At 40.6% G+C, this 22,275-nt stretch overlaps 2 protein-coding genes across 7 annotated transcripts in view; both read left to right on the top strand.

The window, feature by feature from the left end:
• Window positions 1-2,074: 2,074 nt before the first annotated feature.
• On the top strand, window positions 2,075-7,790 carry LOC114152825 (zinc finger protein 345). 2 transcript variants are annotated; one of them, XM_028030895.1, is made up of 3 exons: window positions 2,075-3,190; window positions 4,679-5,654; window positions 6,731-7,790. In XM_028030895.1, the coding sequence occupies exons 1-2, from the start codon at window positions 2,494-2,496 to the stop codon at window positions 5,635-5,637; spliced, it is 1,656 nt and encodes a 551-aa protein (XP_027886696.1). In that variant the 5' UTR covers window positions 2,075-2,493; the 3' UTR covers window positions 5,638-5,654; window positions 6,731-7,790. The 2 variants fall into 2 exon arrangements, with proteins under 2 accessions (XP_027886696.1, XP_027886695.1); XM_028030894.1 differs by having other exon boundaries at window positions 2,077-3,190; window positions 4,679-7,790.
• Window positions 7,791-12,444: 4,654 nt separating this feature from the next.
• The window catches only part of ltbp3 (latent transforming growth factor beta binding protein 3), a 51,110-nt gene continuing 41,279 nt past the window's right edge, over window positions 12,445-22,275 (top strand). For 3 of the 5 annotated variants that reach the window (XM_028030891.1, XM_028030892.1, XM_028030893.1), the window contains exon 1: window positions 12,445-13,145. In XM_028030891.1, the coding sequence (XP_027886692.1) occupies window positions 12,905-13,145 (241 nt within the window). In that variant the 5' untranslated portion in view covers window positions 12,445-12,904. The remainder of the gene's footprint in view (window positions 13,146-22,275) is intronic. The other 2 variants (XM_028030890.1, XM_028030889.1) reach the window with 2 other exon arrangements.

Here is a 22,275-nt window from a genome sequence, read left to right on the forward strand (position 1 = left end):
TCAGGAATGACTCCGTCAGGAATACTTTATTTTGAGTTCTGAAATGGATGCAGTCCAAAATAGGAACTACAAGGCCCAATCATGGAAAAACCAAAGGGAATTCAGGAGAAATTACACGTTTGACGTAAACCCTGCCAATTTATGCCTTTAAATCTGTGATCAGCATTTGCCTCACATGGTCTAATAAAATCCTTTTGGTGCTTTTATTTATGGGCCAAATGGGAAAAGGCAATTGTTATGAATCGTCCCCCTCGGCAAAAGCTACAAATAAATAATGTTTTTATGACATACAGCCTTCTTCCAGCTAAATACAAAGAATCAAGGCCCTGATTCTTGATAATGATGTAATAAGCTCACTAACGCACTCCAGCTAATGGACATTATGTTCTACTGCTTTGCTTCATAACAAGATTTTGTTTGAAGTAAAACAATAACCGAAGGCATAAGATTAAAATACAAGAGAGGGTCAGTATTTTTTTGCTTCCACGGAGTCATTAGTAATATGAAAACAACAGCAAGATTTCCTAACACTGATTATGAAATCCTCAAAAGAGCCTCCACAAAAGGCTTTGCAAAAACGTTGCATCATCTCTAGATATACAACAGTGCCACGGAAAAGTATTTTGTAAAGTGTCTGATTTTGCCTTCTGAACTGCTGTAACCTGTCATTGCAAAGACACGACAACATGTTGAAAGCAGTTCTAGTGCCCTGCTGTCGTTGCAGATTTATTGGTTGTAAATCCGTGATGCAAATCTCCAATTTTACCACATGCCAAAGATGTTCTACTTAGATTGACATCTGGCATCTGTGGAGGCCATCGAAGTGCAGTGAACTCATCGTCCTGTTCAAGAAACCAGCTTGAGCTTTGTGGTGTATTGTCCTTCTGAAAGGAATAGACAAGGTCAGCAGAAATGTTGAGGCAGGCGGCAGAGTTTCATGCTCAATTGGTCACCCACACCATTACGCCACCATTGATTCAAGCTGGATGAATCCAAGCATTCCTGTTTTTATGCCAAATTCAGATTCTACCATCTGAATGTTGCAGCTGAAACTGACACATCAGACCAGGCGATGTTGTCCAGTCTGTTTTCTGTGTGACTGACAGCCTCAGTTTCCTGCTGTCAGCTGACAGGACTGACGCTTAGGGCGATCTTCTGCTGTCCGTTTTGTTCCCAGAGATGGTAGTCTGCATACCTTTTTATTACAAGTCACCATTTGAGCCGAGTTATCAGTTCTCCTTTTACTTCTGAAAGTTATTTTGTTCACACAGCTGCTGCGCTCTGATTGTTTTCTCTTCTTTGGAACATTTTTCCTAAGATGGCAGAACATCTACAGTTTCTGGAATACTGGCAGCAGCCCATCTGGCATCAGTAACCATGCATTCAGACACTTTAAACCACATAGAGAATTAGTGTACACATGTACAACAAATAAAAACAACAAAAATCATTTTTGAGAACACAATTTTTAAAACTGAATAAATAGATAGATAAAAAATTAAGATTCCACTTGATGTTGCGACATGGTTTTTATTGGGGTTTCTGTGTTTATTCTGGGTTAAAATGATAAAAACACATCAGAGTTTTTAATGTTTTTATGTTGTCTTGTCATTTATGTAAGAAACTTTATTCTTGGAGGGGAAAACATTCGTAATGTAGTTTTTTTAGACGAAACAAGGACGTTGCTGTGAGTTTAATTGCAGCGGAGGCTTTTATTATAAAGACTGTATTTGAGTGGAGGCCTAGGACGCCACCTACAGGACAGTGTAGACATAACATCTCATTTTGGTTCCTCTTTTTCATTATTTTATATACATGTCCTATGGTGTGTAGGAAAATATTGCTGTAAACCATACTCATGAGCTAAAAATGCTACGAACATTTCCAGAGAGCATTTTTTAGTTCCTAATGTCTCATATAAATAATTAAAAGGTTGTTTTTGCTGAATAGCTGTTTGGGGAGTTTATTCCTAAATTAGGAGGTTATTCCTAAACAGGTGAGTGTTTGTGTGAGTAGAAAAAATAGGTTCGCACCATAATGTCACCACTAATGTTTCCTCCTGACTTGAAGCGGTAGCTGCGCCTTTAAGTCTTCACTCAGGGACCAAACTCACAAGCTCAACCTTTTGTTTCGTCATAAAGACGCGACAGGCCTCTGAGTGCAAATCTGGAAATGGGCGAGTCGTCGTGGAGGGCCGCAGTATTTAAAGTATCCGAAGAATAAAAGATGGGTTTCATTGCCGCCTGGAGGGCCTGATTCCCGGGTTTCTGTCGCCTCGCAGCTCCCACCGCCTCATCGCGTCCTTGTTTGTCTGCAGGCGGATGTTGAGGAGCGGAGTGTCGCATCTTCTGTTTTTTTTTCTCTGCCGCGTCTGGCTCACAGCTCGGTAAACAGATGTAACCGGATCAATTCATGCCCTCACACCTTTCAGCTACAAGATCCTGTGCAGTTTAAAGCCTTCAGAACATCAGAACAGCGGATAAATCGCAGCCAATGACGTCCCGGAGGACAGAGTACGCAGCTAGCCTGGACACCTCTGCATCCAGCGCGGGGAGCCGCAAGCAGAGCATCATCAACATCCCCGACAGGATGGAGCCCTGCTACGACCGCAAAGCGGACACCAAGGGCGGGTACGGAGCCTCTCAGGGCGGCGGCGTGACGGTAACCTCGCTGAAATCCCGCCTGGCCCCGACGATCCAGACCGCCATGTCCGCCGCCGTGGACACGCTGCTGGGAGAGGTGGTGGTCGTGCTGAACGAGACCCAGCAGGAGCTGCTGCACAAGGAGCAGGAGAACCAGAGGCTCAAGGTGCGGCTGGAGGTCTCCGAGAGGGAGCTGAAGACCCTGCAGGAGTGTCTGTGCAGCGCCCAGAAGCTCATAGACCAGCTGCAGGTCTCCTACACGGGCCCCCAGCAGATCGGCCAGTCGGTGTTTGGCCCCTCACTCTCTTCCCTGGCTTCTCTGACCCCAGGCTTGGACCGAGACCACCAGAACCCCAGGAACGTGAACGGAGCAGGCGTGGATTTGGGTCTGGGCGGCTCCGTGGATGAATCCCTGCATGGCTTCGAGCCGAGAGATGAATACAAAATGTGCCATCTTTCGATCCAGCCAGACGGATCCGTGACGAACCACACTCTGGACTCGTTTTCCTCCAGCTCCTCTCACATGTGCTCAGACACCAGAGGAGCGGGTAAGTCCACAATCTCTGCCGCATTCATTCATATTTCATGCTTTAAAAACAAAACAAATATGGAGGGTATAAAAGTGCATCATCTAAAATATTAACTTTGCTAGGCCTGTCACGATAACAGATTTTGCTAAACGATAAATTGCCCCAGAAGTTTTTTTTTGCGATAAACGATAATGTTGTTTTGAGACTATATTCAAGCAATATAATGGTAATGACAGAATAATAATAATAGCTCAAAGATCAATAAACTTTACATTCTGATTAACTTTTAACACTGGAACTGGAACTTTAAATATCATCCAAAACAAACAAATTAAACAGCAGAAACAACAAATACAGTCTTTGTAAACAAAATTGTCCTTCAAGAAAGGGCTAGTTGGGACCAAAACACCAAACTGAAGACTTTTGTCATCCAGTTTTTGGTTGAAAAGAGAAAAACAATAAATTATACAGATGGAAATTTTTAAGTTTGTTTTAATTTATAACTCGATTAATTGCTTATTGTGACAGGTAATACAAGCGCAAGGTTTTGAGATACAGTTAAACTGCAGTTATTGTATCCTTACCTGAATTATATTTCAAATTATTTTGATACAACCAAGAAGTTTAGGTCTGATAGGGAATGAGAGAAACCATTTTGAGATTATTGACTAGGAACAAATAATCTGTTTACATTTCTTTTTCCAAATGTCATGTCAAATTATTTATATCTTTATGTATTTCAATAGAAAACCCCTTAGTATTAGAGCAGTTACACCCTTATGTTACAGCCAGCTTTTTGGATGTTTTCACTGTTATTTTTACTTTATTTTTGATTAAAAGAACCAAGTATTTGAGGTTGGAGGGCCTCTGGATCATTTCCCTAACCATTAGTTCCCTCCACAGATTATCTCTAATTTAAATCTGGACTCTGGTTTGGTCACCTAAACCAGTATTATTACGTTCAGTCAGAAGAAACATCAGGGTTAAATTAGGAGATTACTTTAAACCTAGATTTCCCAAGGGTATGAATAATCTGGATTTAACTATAATGTCTGGACATAATGTGGCAAGCTTATTGCCCTGTTACCTTTATTTAAAGAAATAATTAGACCATTTCTGCAAACAGAGTTCCTAATGCAACTGCAATACAATTCTTATTTTAACCAAACAAGATGATACAATAAAACCATCATCACACTAAAATGAATTTCACGCCTTGTAGTCATAAGTATTATGGCAACAAAACCTGATTGTGATAAAAACATGATCACAATCTCATTATTTAAAGAAAATTACAGATTGAAGCTGTTACAGTAACACAACAAGCTTGAGTTTTTATATATAAGCTGCCTTTAAAGCAAAACAGGTCTAAGTTATTTCAATGTATTTACACAATTAGGCTGTTAACCTAACAAGACAAGTTCAGGCTCTGGTGAAATTAGATTAGATGTGAGGATTTATTACAAAGCCTCTGTTCATACCTTTTCTTTCTTCTTTGACCTGAAGATGACCGGCAGCCTCAGGGTCCCAGTGGAGGATCCAGATTTGAGATAAAAGAGGAGCAGGGGCCACCGTCAGGTTCTGGTCAGCCCAATAGGAAGGACAGCCAGGTTGGGGACGAAGACGGCTCGTCCCTTAATGTGGGGGACATTGCTTATGGTCAGGTTGGAGGTGAAGGAGGAACTCTGCGTTCTTTCTCCAACCCGCTACGTCACCAAAGACTCATGCGGGAGTGTGGCGGTGCCTTGCAGCAGCAGCAGGGAAGTCTTGATGGACAGAAACCTTTGTCAAGGACTTTTGGAGCAAGCAGAGGTGCCACTATTTCACCAGGCAGAGCCGAGGAGCCTGCGGGGCCGTCGGCCCCCGACACCTCCGGGGAGCCCTCGGCGGACCGGCCTCACCACTGCTTGGAGTGCGGCAAGACCTTCCGTCTGATCTCCAGCCTGAAGAAGCACATCCGCATCCACACGGGCGAGAAGCCGTACCCGTGCACGGTGTGTGGCCGCCGCTTCCGTGAGTCCGGGGCGCTCAAAACGCACCTGCGCATTCACACCGGCGAGAAGCCCTACTCGTGCTCCGAATGCGGCAACTGCTTCCGCCACCTGGACGGTCTGCGCAAGCACCGGCGCACGCACACGGGCGAGAAGCCCTACGTGTGCGCCATCTGCGGGAAGCGCCTGAGTCGCCTGCAGCACCTCAAACACCACCAGCTCATCCACACCGGGGAGAGGCCCTGCTGCTGCCCCTTCTGCAACCGCACCTTCAAGGAGCCCGCGGCGCTGCGCAAGCACGTCCGGACGCACCGCGACGAGGGCGGCCACATGGGCATCGGCCCCAGCGAGGAGACGGACCCAGACGCCATGGACGACATCAATAACCTCCATCCCGCAGCTCCCTCTCCTCAGATGCGGTTCGGGGAATGGGGGGCGGAGGAGGAGGAGGACGGCTCGGTTGCAGACTGTTAGGGATGAGCGGAGAAGTGGTGACTTTTGTTTTTGTTTGTTTGTCTTTGAAGTACAAACAAAGCATGACAGATAACACTAACGCATTTCTGTTCCACACTACCACTTTAGCACCCTAAAATTTAATTTTTATGTATTTTACTTTAAAATGTCAATTTTTCCAAAGCCTTCTGTTTGAGTAGTTGAAACAAAGTTGTTGTTTCTACACACAAATACTCTAAAAAATGTTCCTGTTGGCAGAAATGGAACCACCAGATAGGTTCATGGAGGAGACACAACATTATAAATCAACTTTAGATGTCACCTTTAAAAGTAATCAGCTTTTACAAAACTGCATGTCTTCAACAAAATCAAATTTAGAAATGTTGGAACTGACATGAATTCACTTCAAGATTCAATTTAAGGTCAAAAGAGAACTGGAGGTCGACTGTGTCATATTTCACCCACATATTTATATTGGTTTGAAGAAAATTAGGAAGTTTCAAATATGCTTATAGGTCAGATGTTTGCCAACACTTATGAGCATAACAATAATTATTTTTTGCCTTTTTATCTATTCTCAAAATTTTAAAAGGAATCTTTTTCCTGCTGAAACATCCCACCATTTTTGATTTAATTATAATCAGGAGGTAGAACTCATTATTAGTACTGGATAATAAATCAATAAAATATATTACAATGGGCATGTGATCAAAATCAATAAATACGTCTGCTAGATGTTAAGTAATTTCACTGCACTGCATTCTGGGGGATGTAGGCAAAGGAAAGGATTTAACTTCTCAACCTCTCACGGATATTTGTGGGATACCTAGCAACTCACTCATTCTTTGGTTACCTAGCAACTCACTCACTCTTTGGTTACCTTGCAACAAACAGCAGCAGTTTCAAGTTTGGTGCCTCAGAACTGCTTAAAAATACCCAAAACAACGACAGAGTGAAGGGAAAACATGAGTACAACAGCTTGAAAGAAAGTTATGGATAAAACAGGAAAGGATTTGTTCGAGTGTTTCTATGTTTGAAACAATCACCTCTTTGACTCCTCCACACCATTTGTGTAACTGTGTACAGATATTTGTCTCATTTTACCATTAAAACCTTTCTCTAGGAACTGTTCCAGGAGTTTCCAGGTCATGGCAGTCTTGAACTTCTGGAAGATCCCAACCAATCAGTGATGGTTAAAACCTGGACATAATTTGGCGTTTCAGCAGGACAAGGACTCTAAACACATCCAGTCTGGTTTTAGATTGGATTCTTCTGTGTGTGTGTCTCTGTGAAACAAATCTTTCTCCAGGCTGTAGGCATCCACCTGAGAGATTTATCCACTTTTTGCTTTTGAATCACTGTTTGGGGTTATTGAACATATCTTAGTATTTAAGGAATATAAACTGAGACAATATGAAAAAGTAAGGATTTAGACAAAAATCCATCTGTAAAATAGATTTTTGTCACCTAATTAATTAAAACAATACAGAAAAACAAACATCAGCACACGCCCATACCCAGTTCGAACCCATTGTTTTAATCATCTTTATAACTCACTCCATGCATTTTTTCAGCTTCTTGCCAATATTTCAACAAAGCCTTTCTGTTCTAGGATTAGTTTCACTGTTATCAGCTGGTTCTTCACCTCCTCACACCTCTTCTAAATGTTTCTGTATATAGATGAAATGAGCTTTGTTTGGTTTTAACTGGGTCTCTCTTTGTAGATAAACGTTCTCGTGCAACAATGACGTACAGCTGTAACGTGATTTATGATTTTAGGACGTCAAAATGTGATGTAAATACTTGACCTTTGAGCGTTTTCATAAAAGGCTGTTGGGGCACTAAGCTTTGAGCTACACGTTGGTGTTATTTGACATATATACCAATATAATCTCCAACTATATATAACGGTATGGTTACTCTCAAAGCCATTGAAACATATTAGATGATGTATATCCAAGACTTCACATGCTAAAGTGGTTTATGCCCCAGATAATCAATTTTATTTGACTTTCCAGAAGGACCTCCGCATGTAGGTTAAAGATTGCCATTGCTCTTAAAAAGTCAATGAAATGAGTGAAGTTTTATATGCTTTTGTGGACTACAAAAATAAATAAAATCACTATCAGCTTTTTTAGGTTCTGTAAATATGATTATGTTAAAGGACTGTGTTTGTACTTATTGTCTTGCTGTGTTTTTTTTGTTTGTTTTTCAAAAATGTTTAAGTATCGATCAATTTAGACAAAAAGAGTGCATCCAAACCTGGAGGCCTAATAATACGTCTCTTTTCTCAATTCTGACAAGATGCCTACATATACTTATGTTTTTTTCCCCCCAACATCTTCAGTTTTCTAAAGGACACAAATTGAACAATAGTCATTCAATCATATATTTTTCTTTTATTAATTAGTCTTCTCTTTGAAAGTTTACAAATGTATCCTTTTCTCTTTTAAAATCTAAAACTCCACTGCGAACTGCGAGTGGTGTTTCAGGTCCAGACTTCGCTCTAGATGGCTCCTGGGTTTTTCTTGAACATCCTAGCCAGTTTCCTTTCTTAGAAAATTTGAATCAGAAGGTTGGAAGTTGGAACCAACTGGATATTCTTGCAAGAATATGATCCCGAGTGTCATGGCCATCTTAAGAAATTTAACAAAAAAAACTACATATGTATGATCGTGCTTTTAAAATTTCTTGTTTTAGATCGTGCAATCAACCTAACCTACATTTATTAGCCTCTAACCAGTAGGAGTGTAAGTAAGTAAATCTGATTCAATTCATGACCTGTTAAATTGAAGTTGATTTTCTTGAAAGAACAAGTTTCTCCTTGTGGTGGAGCCAAAGGACCATTAGATTCCTGCAAGTTTACGATTTGGAAGACGGTGAACTCTCCACATTAACATGAAACTAGAATGCAGCCTAATGTGTGGCACAAAGGCAAACTGATGGGCCATTAAGTACAAGAAAATAACATTAGATTTAAGTATAGAACATTCTTTATTAATTATCAGTCTTAATAGTACACATTTTATACACAGTAAATTAACATTTGAACAACTGCCATTGTCATTAATCACGACAATGAAACACAAATAAAGTATTGTAAATGCAGTTATTTAAAAGTGCAAGAAATAAATAATCTTTATTACAAAAATTAGAACCGGTCCATAAAATGCATTTTAAATCTATGTATTTTCCAGACACACAGTGCCATTTTTGCAATAACGTGCAGCATAAATAAAATTACCTACATTTTGCTTTCAGCTCATCATTACAATAATGCTTCTAATTATGCTACGAGCTACAGTTATTAGTAGCGTTTGATTGAGAAGTACTTTGTATCATGAGTACAGCAGATGCGCAGTTCCCCCCTGTGTTTGCTAATTTCTGCTGCTAGTCTGAAGGAGCTGAGTTGGGAAAGCCACATAGGAGGAGTGATCTGATTACCTCCGGAGATTCAAGGATTCCTCAGATGTGCATCAAAAAGTAAAAGCAACACTCTGGTTATGTTTTTAATGAGACTTTGACATTATAACATAATATAAAGCTCAAAAAAAGTTAATTTTATATAATACTTTCACCTCCTTTTGAATTTAAAATATTTTTATTCAAGGAAAAAATAAATCCAGAGCCATCCTATCATTTCGTCCTTTCTGTTTTGGAAGCTATCTGGTAAATCTCAGAGGATGTAGAAAAAAAATCCTGTTTTTTCACCTAAACTAGACATTGACTTTCACAAGTTGGCTATTTTTTTTTATTTCAATGCATAAATGCACTACTTTTAGCAGCAGGATACGTGTTTGCTCATATTCTGTGTTTCAGGTTGCCATGTAAAACCTTTAATATGTCCAAAAGGTTCAGCTGGTGCATCATCTTCAGTTACCTCAAGCTGCTTTACCATCTGGCTTTGCAGAACGACTGTTTGCCTTTTTTTTTTTTCTCTCATCTTGTGGTGCATTCAGTACCCTTTAAGTCTTTGTTTTCAGGGATGGAAATCATTAAATTGTACCAACAAATATTCAGGATTGGCTCCTGACTGACCCACAATGTGTTTACACTCTGCGTGTTGGGGTGTGTGGGTGTGTGTGTATCTTGGCAGCCAATGACGCTGCTACGGCGAGCAACTCTGCAGAGAAATGTGAGCGCAGCCTGTGAACTCTCTGCAGACCCATGCAGTCATTTCCTCGGCGACTGAAAGTCAACACTCTCACTTTTTAAAAGCGGAAGTGACTCACTTGTTTTTCTTTTGTGTCCCTTTGTTTGCCCGAGGCGCCTGCAGTCCTGAGATTGGTGTGTTCTTAGCTTTTTTATTTTTTATTTGCCAGCCTTTTTCCAGCTGAGAAACACAGCTGAGTGTGTCTCTCAGATGAGTTTGGCTCTGATGACAGTACGGTGTCACAATTACAGTCTGCTTCAGTGAGAGTGCATCCCTGTAGGCTTGGCTGTTATTTAGTTGTGTGGACTCATGATGTTACACTGTAATTTGCAGCAGCTTTGGAAATATCTCAGCTGGCAGCTCTGGTAGAACTGCAGATGCTTGTACTTGTAGCAATGAGTAGGTTTCATAATCTCTATGCTATTCGTTGATCCTCTCATTAATTTTACGACAAAACAGTCACGGAGTGTGGAAACTGGAAAGAGGATGGCACAAATGCAAACTCTCTAGACATGGACATCCACCCACATTGTAGCCTTCGAGGCTCATAGTGACTCTGGAGGAGCTGTAAGGATTTATAAGCTCTGTGGACAGAACAGCTGTTAATAGTGCTCTCCACCGATCTGCTCATTTTGGAAGAGTGTCGATAAAAAAAAGACGATACTGCAAGAAAGTCATCAGAAATCTGATTTACTGTTTTCTAAAAGTCATACAGTGAAGACAGCAAATGTGTGGAAGAAAACACTCTGACCAGAGGAGACCAGAATGAGTTGTGGAGGATAGACGGAGCTCAATTCCTAGAGGAAAACCTGTTAGAGACTTAACACTGGTCAAGGACTGGTTCAGATCATAATGATTTAATTTATTGAAATATTCCTTTCACTATTACGCAGCCATCTCTAGTTTGGACTTTTAAAGCAAGTCGGGATGGATTGGTAGTTCTTCAGGAGAAAATCTGGCCCTACCATCTAATGTTGTTACTGAAATCGATACTCCACTCCAGCCAAACGACAATTTTCCAGACTTTAACTGTCCAGTTTTGGCAAACTTCTATGAACCGTAGCTCATTTAATGTTCTTAGTTGAGACAGATTACTGTGACTACTAAATGAAAAGACTGATGAAGTACAACAAAGGTAAGAGCAAGCCAGGTGCAAAAGTCAGAGCATACCAATATCCCCATAATGCGAGAATGGGCACTAAACTCCAGTGAGAAACAAAGATGCTGAGATCATGACTTAGTTGGAAACCCTGGAGACTTTTGAAGATCTACTTGTGAGTAGCTGGAATACACACCAGCTACTGTGATTCTTGTGATAACTGATTGCAAGACAAAGTACAACAACAGCTACAAGTATCAGTGTCTCCTATTACAGTGAATGCTGGAAGCTAAAATCAAGGCAACATGGAGAGTCAAACACCAGTGAAGAAATACTCCAACCTGTCCAAACCAGAGGCTCTACAGGCTGCCAAGAGACTCCTCAGAGCTCTGGCCTGCTGCCTCAAGAGATGCACAGGAGAATCACAGCCAGGACAATAAACACAATGTTCTCCCCTCCAACATCAAGGATGATTTCTCAGTGGCAGTGAAACAACATGAGATCTACGCAGAGTTAAGACTGAACAGCACAGGAAAAGCAAATGAGAGAAATAGAAATCACCCGACACCAACTGGAGAAACTGAAAGCTCAATCTCCCAGAGCTACTGGATTGTCAAGCATGAGTTGGTGCCGCACCACGATCTGATCTAACGCACTTATCTGGCTTTAAAAAACTCTCAGCTCCCAATGAACTCTAGGCAGCACAAGTCGAACAATCCTGATCATGACTGTTCAATAAAAAAGGGCGATCCCATCCAACTACTCATCAATAATCTGTCTCTGTACTACACTGAAGCTCCTGTCAGCATATAAAGCTGCAAATATGAGCGGCCGCATGTCTTCAATAGACTTGAGGAGGAAATGGAGAAGTTCCAGTGACGAATAGGCAAGAAAAATCCTGAAATGAGCGCAATGTATGATGTAAATCTCGAGTTTCCATTCTTCTTCAGTACAGCATGATTCATTTTGTGAAGTCGGATTCTCATTTTGAATTTAAGCACATATTTAGGTAGTCTACAGCTTCTAGGTTTGGATATGCCATATGCCATATTCTTAAATGTCATGGATGTAACTTTATTTGTCCTTTCTTTTTATATTTCTCTTTCAAACACTCAGACTTTCTGGACATCTTTTAAATTCACAGCATCTTGGTTGATCAGGAAATCTGAAGTCCAGTCATCCCAGAGCATATGAGGCTCTGATCATTTAGCCCAGCAACTAAATGACAGTTCACAACTTCAGATTCATTTTAATGTATTTAAAATCCGGTAGAGAGCTGGTACAACATGTCCTGTGTTTATGTGTAGGGCAAAGCCTCCAGTGTTTCTTGGATCCCAGCTGGGGATCTGCTGTCGCGCTCCTAGATTTCCAGACATGTATGAACCTCGACAGAAAGGTGCATCAAGTCATAAATCTGGGGCTGACGACAGTTTTTGTGAGTCAGAGTGACACAGACAAATGTGCAGCTGTGATCTGCGGAGCGGGGGTCTGCGAGGGAGGAGGAGGAGGTCCTGGGAGGAAGAGCCAACAAGGAAAGCGCCTGGCCTGCCTGCAGCGAGCTTTCTCCAGATAGGATTGGCTCCCTCGCTTTCACCTCTCCTCCGTCTCCTCCCTTCTTTCTCTCCCAAACCCTCATACGCACCAGTCCTCGCCAACTCTCCAACGCAGCACGGCGAAAAGACGGAAGGGAAGACCGAGGAGACGCCGCAGCAAACTTTTTTTGGACCAACGGGAAACTTCCGAGGATGGCAAACGTGGCAGTTTTGCAGGCGGACCACCTGGATACGCGAAGGGAGTAACTTTTTTCTCTTTCCTAAAGAAGAAAACAGAAACCAGGACGCGCTTCTTCTTCTTCTTCTTCTTCTTGTTCTCCTTCTTCTGTTTTTTTTTTTTTTTTTTTTTTTGAGTCCACCGCATGAGACGTCCAAGTTCCCCCCCTGGATAACAAAGCGGGATTCCTCTGAGCTGGAGCCGAAGCCGAAGCCAGCAGATTTCATGCCCTCGGGTCTCTGCGCGGGGCAGTGAAGGATGCCAGGATGCCCTGCCTGATGATCTCCCGTCTGCTCGTCATCTGGCTGAGCGTCCACAGGCTGGTGTGGTGCTCGGAGCGCGCCTCGGCACGGGAGCGCTTCAAGGTGGTCATCGCGCCACTCATCTGCAAGCGGATCTGCCTGAAGGGCCAGTGCCAGGATAGGTGCGAGCAGGGCAACAACACCACGCTGATCGCAGAGAACGGCCAGGGCGCCGACACGCTCATCGGACAGGGCTTCAGGGTTGGTGAGTGAGTGGAACAATGCCGTATTATTTCCTCCGGAGGGAGGGGAGACGTGAATAGGCCTCTGGGCTGACCTCCGAGTTTTAAAGGCTGCGGTGGCTTCCAGGCAGACCTTATAAAAATACCATGGACAGTGAAAATGCTAATTACAGCCATGGAACTCCATAAAATAGCCTAATTGGGCAGAATGATTTACCCTGGCAATCCGAGTTTAATGGGATTATGGCAAGGCTGCACCCAGAACTGTAACCTAACAAAACATAGATGTATTTTATACAGACCTATAACTTTTAAACCAGGTAATCAGTTAGATACTCTTGGGTAAGCTGTATGCATTTTTATTTCTGTAGCAGTGAGTGGGAAAAGTGGAGTGTTTTCAAAATTGTATATGTACGGTTTTTTATTTTTTTAGGTCTTGTCAGTTGACAGCCACAAACCACACGGCCTTTTATTAGGATTTTACAGGACAGACCACCAGAACGTAGTCCAGAATTGCAAAGTAGAAGGAAAAATCTGCGTTTTTAAGAGGTGGTTTTTTTATTATCTTGTATTCAGATCAATTTAAACAATATTCAGTTTAACCAATTCCCTTTAGAGGTAATCGAATAAATAACTAAAGCCTACCTGTGTCTAAATCCAGTAAACTGTGAAGGAATCAGAGGAAAATGGGGAACACCCCAGACAGATCAGAGATGAAATTGTGGAGATGCTTTAAGCTGGGTCATATCAAAGCTTTGGAGATCTCACAGGGTGCTGTTCAATTCATTATATTAAAAACTGAGAGTGTGGCTTGAGTGTGGCTTCACTCACGTAAACTGACTGGCTGAGTGAGAAGAGCAATAATCACAGAAATAAACCGGAGTTCTGCATCTCAGGTGGGAAAGTCTGTTAGCTGAAGAACTATTAGCTGATCCACAAATCTGGTCTTTCTGGAGAAGTGGCAAGAAGAAAACCATTGTTGGAAAAAAACATTAAAAAATTCAGTTTGACGTTTTCTGCGTACAGACGAAACCAAAATCAAACTTCACTCTGAACACTGCTTGACCGCTATGAGACATGGGAGACTTTTCTTCTGCTGGATCAGGGGAGCTTGTTAATGTTGACGAGAAACATCCATGAAGCTAAATACAGGACTGCCCTGAAAGAAAACCGTCAAGAAACACGGAAAACCTTCCAGGTTGACAACAAACTAAAACATACAGCCAGAGCGAAAAACAAAAAAAAATATTTATGTGTTGGATTGGTCCAGTCAATCCAACACTCAAACCAACATTCAAATAAAAAAATTGTCCCAAGACATAAACTAACATGTTGAGATGTTCTCCATCCATTGTGACTGGAGTTGAGATATTTTGCTTTGATGAAAACTTCAGTCTCTCCTATCAAACGCTACATGTTTGATAGTAGATGGTTCTAAAATGTATAGACTCAGGTGTGCTGAATGCAAATTTACCACACATTTTTCAGACTTTAATTTATTTTTATTTTTTATTCACCAATTAGTGTCTATACAGCGAACATTACAGACTGACAAGAAGCAAAAAGGGGGTTTAGCTCTACAAAATAATTAACCGCTTAATAGAACAAATAACAGCAATGAAAATAAAATAACCAAACAAGAAGGTATACATCCAAATGGATACATTCAAAACAAAACACAGAACATAATCAATTGGTGTCACAACAAAAACAATAAAATTATTTAGCATATATATTAGAATATACTTTCTTTTTTTTTTTTTAAATCTTGGCAGCTATTTTCTCATTTCAGGCCTTCTACAATTTTCCTTCCATCTCTTAATTATATAATTGTTTATGACAAAAAGGTCTTGATAAACAAAAAATTAATATGGTCATTTATTAGACCTGTAATAGAAAGGCAGAATCATAGGGGAGCATTCAATATACTAAATTACATGACTTCAGATATCCATACCAAATTTTCCTGAACGTGTCCTCACAACAAATCAGTCAGTTTTATTTATAGATGACCTTTTATGCACTAAGATGTAACACAGGGAGGTTTAAATGCAGGAAACAATTAACAATTGTAACAGAAAATGCTAAAATAAGCAAATGAACTAATTGGAAGTAAGCAAAGGTACCAAATACCATCAAAGGGAAAATACAATACTCCCTTTTTAAATTGTGATATTTTATTAATTAGAGCACAATAAAACTGATATGTCTTTACCATTTCAATATTAAGTGAAACTATACTTTTGAGGAGTGTACAAAAATGCAAAACAAGTTTTATAATGTTGTTGATCAAATTAAGTGACGCAAAAATGTTTCAATACGACTCCCTTGAAAAATAGGTTTTTAATCTCAGTGGGTTTTTACCCAAATACAGGTTAAATTAAATAAAATAAAAAGAGAAAAGTGCTTGATTAAATGATTGTCAGCAAGTGTGACTGCTGCAGGGCTTTGTTAGCACAATACCAAGAGGGAAAGACAACAGCAATGACATTGAATTTAATTGTTGCTGTCTGTCAACATGGGACGGGTTATGAGGTCTTTGTCAAGCTATTTAAATTCTCCAGAGAAAAAACATTTTTTAACATTTAGAAGAGTTGCCAGTCTTCATAGAAATTAATGTCCCAGCAAATTTCATTTCAAAGTCAGACTGTGTAAAAAATTGCAAATAGCTCAACTTTATTGCACGAGTCATGAGAGTAAAATTAGAACAAGGCTGGCCAACAGTGTCTCGCATGCATTTGTAGCTAATGGATTACTGTGTTTGCTCAGGTCATGTTTGTCTCCTATGAAAATTTGTTTGATGATCTAAAACATTTAAACATGACAACAACAAAAAAAGCATTAACGGAAATAAGTACTGGGTTTTTCAAAGGGCGCCGATCCTCCTGAAAAACAAACATGCATTAATGTGATTAAACTAATTCCTCCAATCAACTCAAGTTACTTGACTCAATCTCTTTTACTTAGCAAGAGACTAAGATGAGGTGTGGTGGGCTTTACCTTGTACTTAAACGCTGTAAAATATTCCCACGTTGCACTTTAATTAGTGAGGCTCATTACATGGAACATAATGTTCTCTACAGATCTATATTTTCTCCTTCCCCCTGACTCCAATCTCTGGTTGGCATAGGTGGAGCCCTTTATTTTATTTTATTTTATTTATTTTATTTATTTTATTTTGTGTATCAGATCAGAGTTGGTGGTGCCTACGAGTCTACATCGATCTCACACCCAAAGAACTTCATTCAACGTCCCAAACTCTCGTTCAACGTGAATCTTCAATCAAGAAGAGAATCCCTGCAGTCAGCCAGAAAATAAAATAAAATAAGATATTTTCTCAAATAAGCTGCATTGCTAGCTCTAGTTCAACAGATAAAAGTGTGCTTCTCTTTCAGCAGCATGATTTAATAGCTGCTCGTGTTAACTCCGCCTGTGCTTTTTCAATCCATGCAGGTTTGTGTTGGAATTTTTAGGGAGAAGAGAAACGGGTGCTGGCAACAGCAGCATAAATATGATATACTTTATGACTGCGGTGCTATTGAAGTCCGCTGACTCCTGCTCGGAGCGCCATGACGCCGTTCTTCCTCTCTGATGCCGTTCAGAGTCAGAAAGTTGGCTCAGGATACGGTTTTCCCTCTTCTGCCCAGTTTCCATGTGATGCATCACGTTCTGGAGCTGCTGTGTCCAATACACAAAAAGAGGCATATCGGATTCCTGGAATACCTCACAGCGCCTCTGGATCACGGTCCCATCATACAGTCCCCTACATTTTCCCAGTCAAAGTATCTGAAAAGTTCCCTGCTGGGTTTGGTGAAGGGATGGATGGAGGGTTTGACTTTGGTGCTGGAATGTGGTGGAAATTTCTCCCTCCTGTGTCAAAACGGCCATTGCTACAGCAATGCAGACTTTCCCATATTCGTGCAGTTCAGATCTGCGTTTTCTGCATTCGGTCTGAGATGCATGTTTTCCTGTCTGTGCTCCTTTATGCACCAGGAGTTTCACTTTGTATAAAATGTAGAAGATGCCAGCATAAGAATGTGGTTGAAAACAACAGGACAGCAAACTCAGGTTGTGGTTTGAACAGCTGCAGGACATATCGGTGTTGGCAGAGGTTACAGCTTCCTATCAGGAATGCACTGAATTTTTAAAAAAAAAACTGAGTGAGGCTTGAAAAAGATCTGATTTACAGCTTCAACCTGTGAATGTTAGAGATTTTTTTTTTTAGGCTAAATACCGCATGTGACTTAGTGACTGATCTGAGTTATCGTCCAAAGTCCATGGTTTTCTCTGGACAATTTAAAAAAAAAACAAAAAAACATCGTCTCTAGAGTGAGATGTTGCATAAAACACTCTGTGTTCGTCTGTAAAAAAAATCATGAGGCGCTGTAACTCAACAAACTTTGACAGGATCACACAAGGTAATAAAATGTGCAATTTTTCTGACAAATTAGGATTTATTCCTAAACTAAACACGATTTGATTCCAAGACTTTATTGAGCAGAAAGCAAACAAATAAATGAAAAAATAAATAAAATGCAAGGAAAAAAAGCTTAGGTATTCCACAAAGTAGAGGGGAATAGTGGGATCAGCTGATGAAGAGTGCACGCCTTCACCAAATAAGTAACATGTGAAGCAAATCAGTCACATGGATACAAAAACATCTGGGAAAAAAGAGAGGCGGCATCTGGTTGAATTCCAGTGACATTTACATTAGTACTGTTATAAGCTGTGCAGTTAATAAAAAATTCACTTCAAGTTTCAATTTTAAAGCCAAACAATCAACAAACAGTCTAATCAATAACTTACTCTTATTTTTACAGTATTATTAGCAGTTGTGGCTTTTGATATGAGCCTTTCATTTATTTCTCATCTTTATGCATTGTATTATTTTATTGTGAAGCATTTAGGGATTTTTATGTTTTGAAAGGTGCCATTTAAAAACAGTTTTACTTACCTACCTACTTTATGCCTGGGCAGGCGATGCCCTGCGTTTTGAGAAGGGGAACTCCTACTTTTACCTTCGTTCAATGAGACAATTTGAAGAAATATTATCTTTCTTTTCTGGGTTTTGGCAATCTGTCTTTTTGGTTTTTTATCACCATGGCAACTTGGACACCAAACATACTCTTTTAAATAATGTGACAAAAATATTACCTTTCGCTACATATTTTGACAATTAATGTCCATAAAACAGGAGCGTGTTAAAAGCTAAAAGTCGTTAAAAGTCAAGCCGGTAATATTAAAAATATACTAAACCGCATGTAAACTTAAAGAATATTAATATAAGTGTTTTATATCAGTTTGTTTGACATCATTCACATTATAGTTTCTTTTGTAGAGCTGTGAATTGAACCAGCAGGTCATTTTTTTGTATTTTTTATCATTAATATGTGCAGGATCAAGTATCATTCCCTGCAAACTAGAACCCTCCCCTGCACAGAAAGTATATTTTAGTTCCAAGTTTTTACGTGTGCATGTCTAATTTTGGATTGTTTCAAAGCTATCTTTCTGAAATGATTTATGTACAGACATAAAACCGGTGCACATAATAAAAAAAAAAAAGTGCTTTCCCTCAACAAATCCAAGATATTTTTTTCTCTTGGTTATTTGTTTTTCGTGCCATCAATCTTACAGAGGCATCTCGTACATCAGCTTCACCGACAGCAGCTGTCGGCTCAAACAAACCACCCTGTAAGCCCCTCGCCCCTCCTGTTCGTCTCAGCAGCATCCCCCCTTTTCCCTGGGTTCTGGATGTCTGAGCTGCTCTGGATTCCCGTCTTATTCCGGGCTCAGAGGCCCTGCGTTACAACAGGACGTGCTCTCATCGTGCCCCGGTCTGGGCTTGTCGTCCCTTTAGGTCGGGCATCATGGCAGGCAGCTATTTCTGGGCTTTCCCATGTGGTTTTGTATTTAGAGCGAAGTGACAGTAGTAGCCTTGTGGTTTGTTTTGGTTTCTCCTCGGCTTGGGTCAGAGGTCTGTGGGAGCTGGAGAATGAAGAGCAGTCAGTTAAATACAGTAAATAGGGCATGGTCTGCTTCCTCTCAGTGCAGGGAGGCGAGTTTATTTTACCTTTCAGAGCCCTCTGCTCTTCCTCCACATACTCCTCTTTCTCTCATGCCAAACTGTTGAGAAGGTGGCCTGAAGCTGGCAACCGTAAACCTACAGCAGTCCATATTTTTGCCACAGGTTGGAATGAACTCTGAGTCGAAGCTGGATACGTCTCCCATGCTCTCAACGTCTCAAACGCACACGCACGCATTCATTTGTAGCTTAAAGATCAAGAAAGCGTCTTAACTTAGCTGGTGGTGTGTGTGTGTGTGTGTGTGTGTGTGTGCGTGTGTGTGTATGTGTTTGTGGGGTGCTTTGCCTAAACCGTGAAGCTCTCATCAAGGCTGAGTTTTAATATTCATGGAGCCACATTCTGTCACCTCTCCCTGTCTATTTATGCTTGTAGAGAAAGTAACACATGGGGTTATTTAAGGTCTTCTGCTCCAATAAATCTTTCACCACTCTACAAGCTGGATTAAAACAGAACCACACACACACACACACACACACACACACACACACACATGTAAAGTCACAATGGATCATGGCCATTACATTTTTTTTTCTTTCAGCTACAACTGAAAATTACATTTTATTTAAAAAATTACAGTAAATCATTTCCTAGAACTGACAGCTCAGGCAAGGAGGGTTTCAATCAGAGAGGAGCTGCCAAAATCCACAGCTCAGGTGGGAGAATTCGTTGCCATGACATCGATTAGTCATGCGCTCCACGACCCTTTGCACGTGACGTCACTCTCTTCCAAACTCGGCCCGTGTTGTCAGATTAGCATAGTGTTTCTCAATTCCGGTCCTCAGGCCCCCCTGCCCTGCATGTTTTAGGTGTTTCCCTTCTGCCACATACCTGGATTGAATCTTTGGGTGATTAACAGGCTTCTGCAGTACTTGGTGGCTGCAGAAGAATTCATGCAACCATTTGAATCAGCTGTTCTGGTATAGAGGCACATCTAAAACATGCAGAGCAGGGGGAGCCTGAGGACTGGAATTGAGAAGCACTGCCGGGTGACGGCGACATCTGTCAGACAAGTACACACTGTCTTTACCACATGTTTTTATTTAATGAGCAACATAACATCATTACGTAGAAGTTAAATCGTCATACACTTTGTTATTAACAGCTGTATGACATCCCGACTTAGCGGTAAGCTAGTCAGACCATCATCAAGGGACAGAGAGGCGAGTTTTATATGGGGCGTGTTTTGTAGTTGACTGTAGCTACAACTAGACCCCGCTTTAGATACACTTTGAAACCACGACAATGCATGTATATCTATCTAGTTATCATTGGAAACAATTTATTGACTTATTCTTATCGTATCTTGTGGCGTATGCTGAACTGACAGCTCCTCTAAATGTCGCGGACTTCTTAATGCGCACGCAAGCATACTCACTGCAGGTATGCTATTTTGACAGCGCCTGTAAAGTCTGTCAAAAAACCCACATGCCGTAGCCTAATATCGCTTTTATCTAGTTGATTTAGCAGTACAGAATGGCCACAAGGTGCTGCGCGGTCAGCTGCACAAACAGACAAGGGTGAAAACCAAACTTGTCATATTATTTTATAACTTTTAAGGAAAGATGCGGCAGTGATGGATAGCAGCTGTCAATCACAATCACTGTCAGCCCTCGGTGTAACCGCGGATTTGTAGTTAACCCTTTTTACAAGATAAGAAGATTAACGTTCATATACTTTATAAGTACGTATGATTAGAAAGTTATCAAATATTGCATTATGTACACGTCTAACCACCAGTAACCATGGAAACAATGTCCCGCCATCATGTAGCCTAGCACGTACGAATAAAACTGGTTAGCATCTCGTCTTTTGTACGTTTTTAATGCTGCTCCGGTTTAAGGGGAAACGCCGTTTATGACATAGTGACATAAATCATGTGGTGAATTCAGGCAAAGTTGGTAATTTGATCAACACGTCAGCTGGTTTCTAAGCTAGTTATTTCAAGCTTCTGTAAACACCGCCGCCTATGTGCCTCAACCGGGTGTGTTGCATACAAAGACAAATTAGCTCGACTCAAAACAAGAAAAAGCCATGAATAAACTGACAAAAACAACTTAGAAAACAACTTCAGTCGCTCATTTCAAAACTCCCAATCCTAATTTCTGACGTCCATCATGCCGCTACGTAGTAAGGGTCAATAGCGGAGCGGGAAGAAGACAGCCATATTAGAAAGTAGTGATGGGTGAAATAGAAAAAGTTTTATCACAATATTTTATGGTACTATTGTGATAACAGTAAAAGTGACGTTGGGAACTATTTATTGTTACTTGTTTTTTAGTTAACTGAATCATATCACCACAAACACAAATACTGCTCTTGAAAAACAGCCATTTGTAACATAGCACACTCCTTCAGGACACCAGTCACATAAAGAAGTGTGATTTGTATAACTAAACTGCACAGAGTAACCACATTTAATCATATTTTTAATGATATTTTAATAGATATTTATGGATACTCTCACTCGGGCACCCAAACTCGGTCCTCGAGGTCCGGCATCATGCATGTTTTAGTTCTCTCCCTGGTTTAACGCACCTGGATCCAATGATGGCTCATTAGAAGGCCTAAGAAGAACATTAACATGCTGAAAAGGTTGTTGGTACTACCAGGGAGAGAACTAAAACGTGCAGGATGCCGGCCCTCGAGGACCGAGTTTGGAAACCCCTGCTCTCACTGAACAAACAGTGGAGAAAACAGTAAAACTAACAACAATATGGACAGTTTTGGGGCGTTTAAATGACATTAATTGGAATTTTTTTGTCAAAATTCTTATAATAGGAAATTTATCACAATAAATGATAAACGATAGAATAAATGCCCACCCTTACTAGAAAGAAAGCCATAGGACATTAATTTTGTGGCTTAGCCATGCTGGAAACCCGATAAAGATGAATAATTTGACCTGGCCAAAGCTGAATCCTTTGGGTTATTTGGCATATTTTTAACAAATTCCAAAATGTTTGTGTGGTGGAAAACTTAACTCTGCACATCACATCATCCCATAACATATTCAACATAACACCCCAAAGGGAGAAAACGAGATCTTCTTTGTACTGTATTCATATATTTC

This window comes from Xiphophorus couchianus, chromosome 11 (assembly GCF_001444195.1).
Source record: "Xiphophorus couchianus chromosome 11, X_couchianus-1.0, whole genome shotgun sequence".
NCBI lineage: Eukaryota > Metazoa > Chordata > Actinopteri > Cyprinodontiformes > Poeciliidae > Xiphophorus > Xiphophorus couchianus.

Bases quoted from the DNA above. Each gene is read 5' to 3' on its own strand.
- LOC114152825 (XM_028030895.1), top strand. From the start codon at position 2,494: ATGACGTCCCGGAGGACAGAGTACGCAGCTAGCCTGGACACCTCTGCA. The intron at 3,191-4,678 runs GTAAGTCCACAA...TTTGACCTGAAG, and splicing joins CTCAGACACCAGAGGAGCGG to ATGACCGGCAGCCTCAGGGT.